General features: G+C 45.7%; 2 protein-coding genes across 4 annotated transcripts in view; both read right to left on the bottom strand.

Annotated features, from left to right (window-relative positions):
* LOC138786710 (zinc finger protein 665-like) overlaps positions 1-12,685 on the bottom strand; it is a 524,499-nt gene that overhangs the window by 449,246 nt on the left and 62,568 nt on the right. The window lies entirely within an intron of this gene.
* On the bottom strand, positions 3,635-6,157 carry LOC138786741 (zinc finger protein ZFP2-like). Of its 2 annotated transcripts, XM_069963755.1 has the most exons (4): positions 5,778-6,157; positions 5,624-5,691; positions 5,368-5,554; positions 3,635-5,066 (listed from the first exon to the last, which is right to left on the bottom strand). In XM_069963755.1, the coding sequence occupies exons 1-4, from the start codon at positions 5,860-5,862 to the stop codon at positions 3,814-3,816; spliced, it is 1,593 nt and encodes a 530-aa protein (XP_069819856.1). In that variant the 5' UTR covers positions 5,863-6,157; the 3' UTR covers positions 3,635-3,813. The 2 variants fall into 2 exon arrangements, with proteins under 2 accessions (XP_069819856.1, XP_069819854.1); XM_069963753.1 differs by having other exon boundaries at positions 5,368-5,691.

Raw genomic sequence — 12,685 nt, 5'->3', positions numbered from 1 at the left:
GTCGTTACGATTAACGATATATAACATGTATAACTTTTCTTTTATTTAATGGCTTTTAAAAAATTCAAACCATTGTTAACAAATATATATCACTTAAAATCTCTATTTCCATGCTTATAACGCTTTTATCCTTTGGTCTATGGGGCTGTGTGAGGTGTCATTTTTTGCGCCATGATGTGTTCTTTCTATCGGTACCTTGATTGCACACGTGACTTTTTGATCGCTTTTTATTACATTTTTTTTTTTTTTTATTGCGACCAAAAATGCGCGAACGCCGTTTACCATGCGAGATCAGGAATGTGATAATATAATAGTTCAGGCGATTACGCGTGCTGCGATAGCAAACAGGTTTGTCCCCGAATGAGCATGGTGCTTTTTGGTAATTTTCCGTGCAGTGGATTATGCACAATTTCATATCTCCTACTGTAATGAAGAGGCAAAGAGAAGTTGTTTGTGCCACACTCTGGCATGCCTCTACACTCCTTCCCCTCCCTCCTCTTCATGAATAATCAATGCTGCCCGGCCTCCTGCTCGCTCAGCTGTCAGCCAGTGTCTCTGATTGCAGATCAGTCCTCTGTAGGCAGGTTATGTCAATAAGAAACACTCAGATATGGTTGAAGCTGTGTTCTAGCTGTAACTCACCTGTCTAGCGACCTGCCTGCAGTTCATTTTCTGGTTCAAATCCCCTTATGGGAATGAAACAGAGGTCTTTATTTATGTTTTCCTCATTATTGTATAATTTTTAAGGCTATGTTCACACACAGTATTTTTGGTCAGTATTTTGCAACCAAAAGCAGAAGTGGATTGAAAACACAGAAAGATTATGTTGTCACACTGTTGAAATTGAGTGGATGGCTGCCATTTTATGACAAATAATTACTGTTATTTTAAAACAACGTCCAATATTTGCCATTAAATAATGGCCATCTGCTCAATCTCAACAGTGCGTGAACATAGCTTTTCTATGTCAATCAACCTCTGGTTTTGGTTGCAAAATACTGAGCAAAAATATTGTGTGTGAACATAGCCTTAAAAATAATACAATAATGAGGGGGGAGGGAAGGCATCAATCTCATTTCCATCAGGGGATTTGAACCAGAGAATAAACTGCTGGCAGGTCTCTAGACACGTGAGTTACCCAGAGACCACAGCTCCAACACATTTGGGAGAAGAGATTTAATTATACCTGTGTTTTTTTCAGACATAACCTGCCTACAGAGGACTGATCTGCAATCAGTGACACTGGCTGAATGCTGAGCGAGCAGGAGGCCGGGCAGCATTAAATATTCACGAAGAGGAGGGAGGGGAAGGAGTGGAGATGTGTGTCAGAGTGCAGCACGAACAACTCTTATGTGGCTCTTCAGTACAGTCGGAGACATAAGATTGTACATAATCCGCTGCACAGAAAATTACAGCTACAGCAACAGCACACTGTCAGCACCTCAGGTAGGGCCCAGAAGCAGACAGATTCCCTTTAATCCCTATAATGACTGCTGTCCTTCAGATCCGAGTTCGATGCAGTGCAGTGTTGTCAAACAAAAGCCGCCGTTTATACAGAATGTGAACATAGCCTTAAATTGTTTCCTGTTTTTTTTACTACTTCTTTATTATGTTATTATTTTTGCAAAATAATAACGCTTAAAGGGGTTATCCCAAGACTACAACTTTACCCCTCCTACCCCCACCACATGATAGGTGACAAGTGACCAATGGGCGTCCAACTGTTGAGTGAAGCGGTGGTCATTTATGCGCACTACCACTGCATTCAAGCTCCAGGCGTCTGAGAGGGATGGAGGATAACATGTATGAATGAGGTGAAAACAATTATATGTATGGTTTTTGTTTTGTTTATTCATTTTTTTACACTTTATTTTGTTTTCTTAAAAACATTTTGTCCCCTTAGGGGACTTAGCACTCTAGATCACTAGTATAGCGCATGGCAGTACCATCAGCAGTGCTATACTATGGCAGTTTTACACTGACACTAAGCCTGTAAAACCCAGCATGGAGCATGATCTCACAAGTTTTCCCAGCTGGGGCACCCAGAAGCCATGATTCTGCCTACATCACACATCAGGATCCCATGATCTCACTGCCGGGGGTCCTAATGGTGACAGCGAGGTACTGCCCCTTTTTTTTTCAAAAAGTCTAAGCACGTTATTCTCTATGGGCATCGGAATCTTATCTCTGGTGAGCGCACGCACGGCTTCAGACAGGGATTTCCGACTTTCTCTATGGGAGTCAGACTCATCTCTGGTGAGCTCACGCACGGCTTCAGACAGGGATTTCCGACTTTCTCTATGGGAGTCAGACTCATCTCTGGTGAGCTCACGCACGGCTTCAGACAGGGATTTCCGACTTTCTCTATGGGAGTCAGACTCATCTCTGGTGAGCGCACGCTGGGCTTCAGACGGGGATTTCCGTCATTCTCTATGGGCGACAGACTCATCTCTGGTCAGCGCGTGCACGGCTTCAGGCGGGGATTTCCGTCATTCTCTATGGGCGTCAGACTCATCTCTGGTGAGCGCACGCTGGGCTTCGGACAGGGATTTCCGTCATTCTCTATGGGCGACAGACTCATCTCTGGTCAGCGCGCGCACGGCTTCAGGCGGGGATTTCCGTCATTCTCTATGGGCGTCAGACTCATCTCTGGTAAGCGCACACATGGCTTCGGACGGGGATTTCCGTCATTCTCTATGGGCGTCGGACTCATCTCTGGTGAGCGCACGCTGGGCTTCGGACAGGGATTTCCGTCATTCTCTATGGGCGTCGGACTCATCTCTGGTGAGCGCACGCTGGGCTTCAGACAGGGATTTCCGTCATTCTCTATGGGTTTCAGACTCATCTCTGGTCAGCGCGCGCACAGCTTCGTATGGGGATTTCCGTCATTCTCTATGGGTGTCAGACTCATCTCTGGTGAGCGCGCACACTGCTTCGGACCAGGATTTCTCGGTGGCGGGACCAGGTCCAGGAGCGGGACTTCATGGAAGCGGTAAGTATGTGGGTCTGCACCGGGGGGGGGGGGGGGGGCGGGGTCGGCTGGGCTCTGCCCCGGCATGGGGGGGAGACAGGTTCTCTTAAGAGTTCCTTTAAAGTTCTTGAACTTTCCACTCTTGCGCCGTGGAAGAAAAATTTACCTAGACCAACCATGACTGGTATCGTCATCAGATCTGAAGGACAGCATTCATTATAGGGATTAAGCTGGCTCAATGTGGTTTTGATAATAGAGAATATTGTTGAAGACCAAGGGAGATATGTTCAACAATTGAAGAAGCATGATTTGCATAGCCACAGCGCCACCTATCAGCGATTTTTTTAAAACTTTTTTACACCAATTGCATCATCTGAAGTGACCATTGTTTCGTCACATCTGGGGAAGCAGATCGCTCTCCAGAGCTGAGGGGGGGGGGGGGTCATTCTGGAGTGCAATGCTGCTTTGTCTTCCCATCTTTTCCTGTATTGATTCTCACTCTACACCAGGTTGTGTGAGCTTGGCACCATTTCTATCTATTGTATTTGTGTGCTACCTATTTGTGGTATATATAGTTTTTATTATTATTATTGACAGTGACCATGTAAGCACAAAGCAAGAGAGGCCCAAACATAAACACAAGTTTATTAAAAAATGGTTTTAAGATTCAATTTTAAGATATTCTTTGCACATATTTTTCTTTACAGGCGTGTTATCTGGATTCTATTTGCTTTTCAAATAATTTTTTTTTTAAGTTTAAAAAAGGAAATGGTTTCATCCCAGCGCAAGTTTATTTCACATGTTCAAGAAGAAGCGATAAAACATTTCCCACATTCAAGGCACTAAAATGGATTCTGGCTTAAATGGGTTCTTTGATGCCAAATAAGAAGTGCTTTCTTGACAAAACCTATCCCACATTCTAAACAGGGATATGACTTCTCCCCTGTGTGAATTCTTTGATGTTCAACAAGCCTTGATTTGACATTAAAACAATTGCCACATTCTGCACATGAAAATGGCTTCTCCCCTGAGTGACATCTAAGATGTTGAATTAGATGTGATTTCTGAGAAAAACATTTGCCGCATTCTGAACATGAAAAAGGTTTTTTTCCCAAGTGAGTTCCTTCATGTCTAACAAGATGTGATTTTTGAGTAAAACATTTCCCACATTGTGAACAAGGAAATGGCTTCTCCCCAGTGTGAGTTCTCTGATGCTGAACAAGAGTTGAATTCAGAGTAAAGGATTTGCCACATTCTAAACATACAAAAGGATTTTCCCTTGTGTGAGTTCTTTGATGTTGAACTTGGTGTATTTTTGTAAGAAAGCATTTGCCACACTCTAAACATGAAAAAGGCTTCTCTCCTGTGTGAGTTCTTTGATGATTATCAAGAATTGATTGCTGGGCAAAACATTTCCCACATTCTGTACATGCAAATGGATTCTCTGCTGTGTGAATTCTTTCATGTTGAACAAGATGTGATTTCCTAGTAAAGCATTTCCCACATTCTAAACATGGAAATGGCTTCACTCCAGTGTGTGTTCTCTGATGTTTAATAAGATCTGATTTACCAATAAAATATTTGCCACATTCCGAACATGAATACGGCTTTTCCCCTGTGTGAATTTTCAGATGTTTACTAAGATCTGATTTTTGAGCAAAACATTTCCCACATTCTGAACATGGAAATGGTTTCTCCCCTGTGTGAGTTCTCTGATGTCGAACAAGTGTTGATTTCCAAGGAAAGCTTCTCTCACATTCTGTACACGAATGCAGCTTCTTTCCTGCGTGAATTCTCTTGTGTCTAAAAAGATCTGATTTAAAAAAAAAACATTTATCACATTCTGAACATGGGATTGGCTTTATCCCTGTCTGAGACATCCTATGTTGAACCAGATTTGATGTCAATGTACTAGGTTTCCCATATTCTGAATCTTGAGGCGTCTTCTCCCCTGCTTGAGCTCTTTGGCTTTCATCGCTCCTTCTGTAGTTCGCATTTTGCCTCTTTGATGAATCAGATCGGACTTCTTTGATACAATCATCTGCTGAACAGTCTGAAGATGTAGGATGTCTCTTCGAGCTACTGGTACAGATATCTAATAAGAATTTAGTCACATTTAGTATTTTGTCACCTTTGGATAATCTCTTAATTATTGTGCATTATCTGTTATGTCTGATGTTAAACAACATATATTCATATACAGATGGTTTGTTCACGTTAGATATTTACTCATTGGGTATAGTGAAATATTATATCTTTGATACTATGGAATGATGGTATTTCTATATTTACTATACAGTAGTAAAGCTCATGTAGAGTTGTTTTTTTCTTTTTCTTTTCTTTTTTTATATATCATTTTTAAAAACTGTTCTCTGCACTTAGTGGTCACTACTCACCTGGGCAGTTACCTGTAGTGATGTCTTCCTTATACTGCTCATCACTGCTGTCATCTGTCTCTTCTTCTGATGTTGTGTCTCTATCATTAATAGAGTTCACATCCTTCCCTGTAGTAATTTCCTCCTTATACTGCTCATCACTGCTCACATCTGTCTCTGGAGCATTAATATTGTTCCCATCTTCTCCCTGATTCATAATTGGACAGTAGGAGAAGTCAGGTGGGATGTACAGATCATAGGGAACATCTCCATCTACCTGATCCTGATCCTGTGGAAGAAGAGGACGGGGACATCTCTCTGGTGCTGTTCTCTTACTGGATCTGACTGGAGGGAACACATACAGAGACTGAATTCATTCTTTCCATCCAGATAATACAGAGAGGAGGTGTGTATATAGTCCTGTCTATTACCTGCTGATGGGAGGGGCTGCTGATCCTCCAGCATCACATCCTTGTACTGATCCTTGTGTCCTTCTACATACTCCCACTCCTCCATGGAGAAATAGACCGCCACGTCCTGACACCTTATAGGAACCTGACACACACAATGATCACACAGTCATCCTCCCACCCCTCCAGTGGTGTTACTGTATAATGTCCCAGCATTCCCAGCAGCCACAGTCTCACCTCTCCACTCAGAAGCTCCACCATCTTGTTGGTGACTTCTAGGATCTTCTCTTCCTCCATTTCCTCATGTATCAGGGGCCCCGGGATTGGGCTCAGGGTTCTTCCCCATCCTTCACACCCAGGGGCCCCACAGCGCCCACTAGAGGACTTCTTCACTACCGTGTAATCCTGTGTATGGAGAGACACATTACTATCACTCCATCCATTCCCAGAATCCCTCACCTCTCCAGTCCTATCCATCTGTTATCCCATAGATAAGTATGATGTCATGATGACATCACTCCCAGAATCCCTCACCTCTCCAGTCCTATCCATCTGTTATTCCATAGATAAGAATGATGTCATGATGACATCACTCCCAGAATCCCTCACCTCCCCAGTCCTATCCATCTGTTATTCCATAGATAAGAATGATGTCATGATGACATCACTCCCAGAATCCCTCACCTCTCCAGTCCTATCCATTTGTTATTCCATAGATAAGAATGATGTCATGATGACATCACTCCCAGAATCCCTCACCTCTCCAGTCCTATCCATCTGTTATTCCATAGATAAGAATGATGTCATGATGACATCACTCCCAGAATCCCTCACCTCTCCAGTCCTATCCATCTGTTATTCCATAGATAAGAATGATGTCATGATGACATCACTCCCAGAATCCCTTACCTCCCCAGTCCTATCCATCTGTTATTCCATAGATAAGAATGAGGTCATGATGACATCACTCCCAGAATCCCTCACCTCCCCAGTAAGCAGGAAGAGTATGTGTAGGGTGAGGGTTATTATCCTCTCGGCCATCTTGTCTCTGTCTCTCTCCATGGTTGATGGGTCGGTCTCTTATATAGAAGATATCAGCAGAGGATCCTGGAGAGATGAATAGAAAGTAGAGGATACAATGTATAATAATGGCTGCGAGTAAAAAGTACAACTTGTCCGGCAAAAAACAAAACACAGCGATTGAAGAAAATAAGTTAAAATACGTAAAGATATTCGGGCTGTTGTGATACGTCAAAAAATGAAGGAAAAAAAAATGTATCCTTACAACTCAAAACTACCCAGTCCTGAAGGGGTTAATCCTCCCGCTGTCCCCCAGCTCCTTCCCTCCACCTGCAGAGCTGTACAGGAGCCGTGTGCTTCCCCTGTGCTTCCAGGACCTGCCATGATGTCACAGTCATGTGATCAGTCACATGGAGGAGGAGGAGTCACATGATCAGGGGCTGCTGCTCAGTGTATGCAGGACTCTGCTGTGCTGGGTGAGCTGAAGTGATGTGTATGCAGCAGAGCTGTGTGTGTGTGATGTGTGTGGAGCAGAGCTGTGTATGTGTGTGTTATATATGCCTGCAGCAGAGCTCTGTGTGTCATGTGTGTGGAGCAGAGCTGTGTATAGGCCAATTTCCATGAACCTCAATGATCTGAAAAAATAAGTGGGTATCGCAGACCCACATCTACTAACTTTTTATACCCAAATAGCCAGTTTTCAAATGTAAAATAATGCACTTGGGTAGGAGGAATATTCTGAGTATCATATCAGCAGTTCCCTAACGTCCCATTGGCATCACTATGTATGGGGGATTATCACCCCTGCAATGAAGGAATAATTTAATAATGTATCCTTTTTGGATTGTGAGCCTTTTTGTGTGAGCTGCTGCTGTGAAAAGGTGCTTCTCCCGGCTGTGTCTCCTGCTGACAGGACAGTCTTCGGCTCTGTGTCTTCAGGTTCCTACCTTGTGCTTCTTAAACAGTAAGGCCGTGTTCACACAGTGTAAGACACTGGCTGTTCTGTGACCAGGCCATATCACAGCACGGCCCGGCGTCAGTGAAGATCATGCCGGCCAGTACTGCAGCACTGGCCGGATGAACTTCATCTTGTTGAATTGGGATGTGAGCATCCATGTACGCCCAAATCCCAATTCAACATTGCACACAATGGAGAGTGCGGCCAGAGCTATTTCTGCGCAGCTGCTTTTCAATGACGGCCAACCGCACAAAACTGATTTGTTAGTTTTTTCTTGCGGCCACTAGGGATTCCGGACAGAGTTTATACTTAGGGGGACATTTATTAAGTCCGGTGTTTTCTGCGCTGGACTTAAAAATGTCTCCGCAGCTCCGGCACTGTGGAGATTTATGTAGAGGCGGACTGCCCCTACATAAATCCCGTGCGTGCCGGTGCGCGACATGAAACCTACGCCAGCTCAGAGCTAGAGTGGGTTTCCTGTCCCCCTTCCCGCCCCCCTGGCGTACCGGGCGGAAAGTGGCCATTTGCAAATATTTTATTCGCAAAACGGCCATTTGAGAATAAATTTATTCGCAAATGGCCCCTTTCCGCCGAAAAATACGATTTTTTTATCTCGATATATGTCCCCCTATGTGTATACGCTCCAGCCAGGATTCCATTGATTTCAGCGCAATGCATGTTTTGAATTATCCACGGCTGTTGTTGCCAATCGCAACAACGGCTGTGATTAATTCAAAATATACGTTGTGTGAACGCGGTCTAAGGGTGCGTTCACACTACAGAATACGCACAGCATTTAGAGCGAATTCTCTAAATTCCGCTTGTAAAAGAATTAACATTTCATTTTTTTATTGTTGTTCTGACCTGGCTACACGTTGCCCTTGTGGTGTATGTGCAGTGAGACATACAGGTAAACCGCCTATTCTTCAATGACTGTATGAGTCTGTATGATGAAGGAAATGGTGAAACTGAAATATCAGGGAGAAAACATGAATGCATATTTGCTTTTAAACAAGAAACAGAATACAGTGAAATTACAAAATGGCTGAAATATAACCTATATGTAGAAACATGCACATAACATGAAGGGAGCCAGTCTGAGGTAAAAACTACATCAAAGTGCAGCTGGCTGCAACTACACATGGAAGTCTGTGAGGAGATAGTACAGGTGACTCCCTGAGCTTACAGTAATGCTGCCACATGGGAGTCTCTTCACTTCAGCAGTGTGAGGTAATCAATGGGTAATGTCTAAATCCCATACCGCAAGAGGACCTTCTGACGTCACGAGGTCACGTGACCTGCTCTGTTCACGTGACTGTACAGCAGGCGCGGCTTCAGGCGGCGCGCGCGCTGCTTATTCAGTTCAGTTCAGTCTGCTGTGCTGTACGGATGCCACGAGGTTTCTTCTCTGCTGTGCTACAGGAGGTTTCTTCTCTGCTGGGCTACACGGATGCCACGAGGTTTCTTCTCTGCTGTGCTACAGGAGGTTTCTTCTCTGCTGGGCTACACGGATGCCACGAGGTTTCTTCACTTCCAGGTAATTTTTTTCTGGTGCATAATGCTGGGAGTAGTAGTGAGTAGTAGTGGTCTGGGGGTATAATGCTGTGAGTAGTAGTACATGGGGAAGGGGGTGCAAGCAGGCATAATGGTGGGTGCAGTAGTACATGGTGAGGGGGTACAGTACAGCATAATGGTGGGTGCAGTAGTACATGGTGAGGGGGTACAGTACAGCATAATGGTGGGTGCAGTAGTACATGGGGGGGAGGGGGTGCAGTACAGTATAATGGTGGGTGCAGTAGTACATGGGGGAGGGGTGCAGTAGTACATGGGGGAGGGGTACAGTACAGCATAATGGTGGGTGCAGTAGTACATGGGGGAGGGGGTGCAGTACAGCATAATGGTGGGTGCAGTAGTACATGGGGGAGGGGTACAGTACAGCATAATGGTGGGTGCAGTAGTACATGAGGAGGGGGATGCAAGGAGACATAATTGTGGGTGCTGTAGTACATAGGGAGGGGGTACAGTACAGCATAATGGTGGGTGCAGTAGTACATGGGGGGGAGGGGGTGCAGTACAGTATAATGGTGGGTGCAGTAGTACATGGGGGAGGGGTACAGTACAGCATAATGGTGGGTGCAGTAGTACATGGGGGAGGGGGTGCAGTACAGCATAATGGTGGGTGCAGTAGTACATGGGGGAGGGGGTACAGTACAGCATAATGGTGGGTGCAGTAGTACATGGGGGAGGGGTACAGTACAGCATAATGGTGGGTGCAGTAGTACATGGGGGAGGGGGTGCAGTACAGCATAATGGTGGGTGCAGTAGTACATGGGGGAGGGGGTACAGCATAATGGTGGGTGCAGTAGTACATAGGGAGGGGGTACAGCATAATGGTGGGTGCAGTAGTACATGGGGGAGGGGTACAGTACAGCATAATGGTGGGTGCAGTAGTACATAGGGAGGGGGTGCAGTACAGCATAATGGTGGGTGCAGTAGTACATGGGGGAGGGGTGCAGTACAGTATAATGGTGGGTGCAGTAGTACATAGGGAGGGGGTGCAGTACAGCATAATGGTGGGTGCAGTAGTACATGGGGAGGGGGTACAGCATAATGGTGGGTGCAGTAGTACATGGGGGAGGGGTACAGTACAGCATAATGGTGGGTGCAGTAGTACATAGGGAGGGGGTGCAGTACAGCATAATGGTGGGTGCAGTAGTACATAGGGAGGGGGTGCAGTACAGCATAATGGTGGGTGCAGTAGTACATAGGGAGGGGGTACAGCATAATGGTGGGTGCAGTAGTACATGGGGGAGGGGGGTGCAAGGAGACATAATTGTGGGTGCTGTAGTACATAGGGAGGGGGTACAGTACAGCATAATGGTGGGTGCAGTAGTACATCGGGGAGGGTGATCATGATGAACATTGTGTGGCTGTTAGAGGGTAATTATGGTGTATGGGGGGTAGTGGTGATCATGCTGTAGGATGGTGGAGTGGTCATTGTTTTTCTAGCAGAGGGGTGTTGATTTTGGTGTGAGTGGGGTAGTGCGATCATGGTTTGCGGGTGGTTTGAACAGGGTTATTGCCACTATCAACAGATACACCCACCATGTTTGCTTACTTACTCATAGGATGATGCAGGTCGTTATTTGCCCTTACAAACTATGGGGGAGATTTATCAAACATGGTGTAAAGTGATACTGGCTGTTGTCCCTAGCAACCAATCAGATTTCACCTTTAATTTTCCAAAGAGTCTGTGTGGAATCTGATTGGTTGCTAGGGGCGACTGAGCCAGTTTCACTTTACACCATGTTTGATAAATCTTCCCCTATGTAACTAAACACACCTGCAGATTCCACTTAACTACCCACCCAACTACCACCCACACAAACATCCCCCCACAACCACCTCATCTTTACCCCTCTCACACATTAACACCATGTTTACCACATCCACACACCTTCCCCCTCTTCCCCACCCCCCCTTGTGTGGGGGATTCTGTAGTGTTAATTTAATTGTAAGATAACAGAGCATTTGTTTTGATAAAGTCTTTAAATCACCTTTTTTTCTCTCTCTCTCTAAACAGAGCAGCAGTGAAGCAGATGTTATCATGTCAGGGAGCCAGATGGATGAAGAGTCTGTCTTGTCAGCGAGCCAGACGGATGAAGAGTCTGTCTCCGCATTGGAGGTAGATGTTAACTATTTACTGTAATACTTTAAAGGGAACCTGTCACCCCCCCCGTGCCGGGGTGACAGGCTCCCGACCCCCCGTTAGAGCCCCATATACTTACCTAATCCCGCCGGGTCCCGCTTCTGGATCCGGTCGGGTGACGGAGATCTCAGCCGCTGCAGCCCGGCGCGCGCGCTGAGAGATGAGTCCAACGCTCATAGAGAATGACGGAGCGCTGGACTCTCCTGTCATTCTCTATGGGTGTTGGACTCATCTCTCAGCGCGCGCGCCGGGCTGCAGCGGCTGAGATCTCCGTCACCCGACCACCTCCAGAAGCGGGACCCGGCGGGATTAGGTAAGTATATGGGGCTCTAACGGGGGGTCGGGAGCCTGTCACCCCGGCACGGGGGGTGACAGGTTCCCTTTAAAGGGAGATCTCAGATAAGGAGTCTTGCAAAAGACAAAATGGTCACTTTATAGGTCTGAGACAAGAGCTAATATAACACCGCACAGGCAGTTATATTAGTGCTAAGTGAAGAAAGTTATATTTAATTGGGTTCTCCAGGCTCTTGGGAAACCCTGCCCAGCAAAGTATATTATAAAGTTAGACAACTTTCTAATATACGTTATGAAGGTGTATATTATCTGAGCAGCGTTTCCCACAGAGTCCTGCAGCTCACATCAGGCGTGATCAAATGACGTAACAACTCCTGCTCCCACCTGCAGCGATGCGTTTAGTGCTAGGAGCACAAGGTGGTGCTGTGCTAACTATACAACTTAGCGCTGTGGGTAACATCACAATTTCTGCTTTGGTTAGCACAGCAACACCTTGTGTTCCTAGCGCTAACCACAGCGCTGCGAGTTTGACCAGAAATGGTGATGTGCAAGCAGAATGGTGGTTTTAAGACATGGGGGAGGGATCAATAAGCCCCCCCCCCCCCACCCCGAAAACGTCCGTGATCATGGACCATTAAATACAGGCTTCCATCTCCTGTATTGCCATCCATCATCACCAGCGGGGATAGGACCTGTTCTATTCTTGGCAGTCATGACGGACAGCATTGTAGGAGATAGCATTCGTGATTAGATGCTGTGTGTGTGTCTGTAATCACGGATCCAAAAAAACTGACGTCTGCAGGGGGGGGTCTTATCCTGTTCAACATGAGGGAGGGTGAACACAGTGGGGGAGATTTATAAAAGGGTGTAAATATACACCTCCAATCACAGCTCCTCTTTTATTTTACCAGAGCTGAAAGCTGAGCTGTGATTGGTTGCTGTGGGCAG

The sequence above is a fragment of the Dendropsophus ebraccatus genome, chromosome 3 (assembly GCF_027789765.1).
Source record: "Dendropsophus ebraccatus isolate aDenEbr1 chromosome 3, aDenEbr1.pat, whole genome shotgun sequence".
NCBI lineage: Eukaryota > Metazoa > Chordata > Amphibia > Anura > Hylidae > Dendropsophus > Dendropsophus ebraccatus.
The sequence above is the reverse complement of the archived record's forward strand: the minus strand, read 5'-3'. Positions and strand labels throughout refer to the sequence as shown.

Bases quoted from the DNA above. Each gene is read 5' to 3' on its own strand.
- LOC138786741 (XM_069963753.1), bottom strand. From the start codon at position 5,862: ATGGAGGAGTGGGAGTATGTAGAAGGACACAAGGATCAGTACAAGGAT. The intron at 5,692-5,777 runs GTAATAGACAGG...TGTTCCCTCCAG, and splicing joins GCAGCCCCTCCCATCAGCAG to TCAGATCCAGTAAGAGAACA. The intron at 5,067-5,367 runs GTGAGTAGTGAC...AATTCTTATTAG, and splicing joins CACTACAGGTAACTGCCCAG to ATATCTGTACCAGTAGCTCG.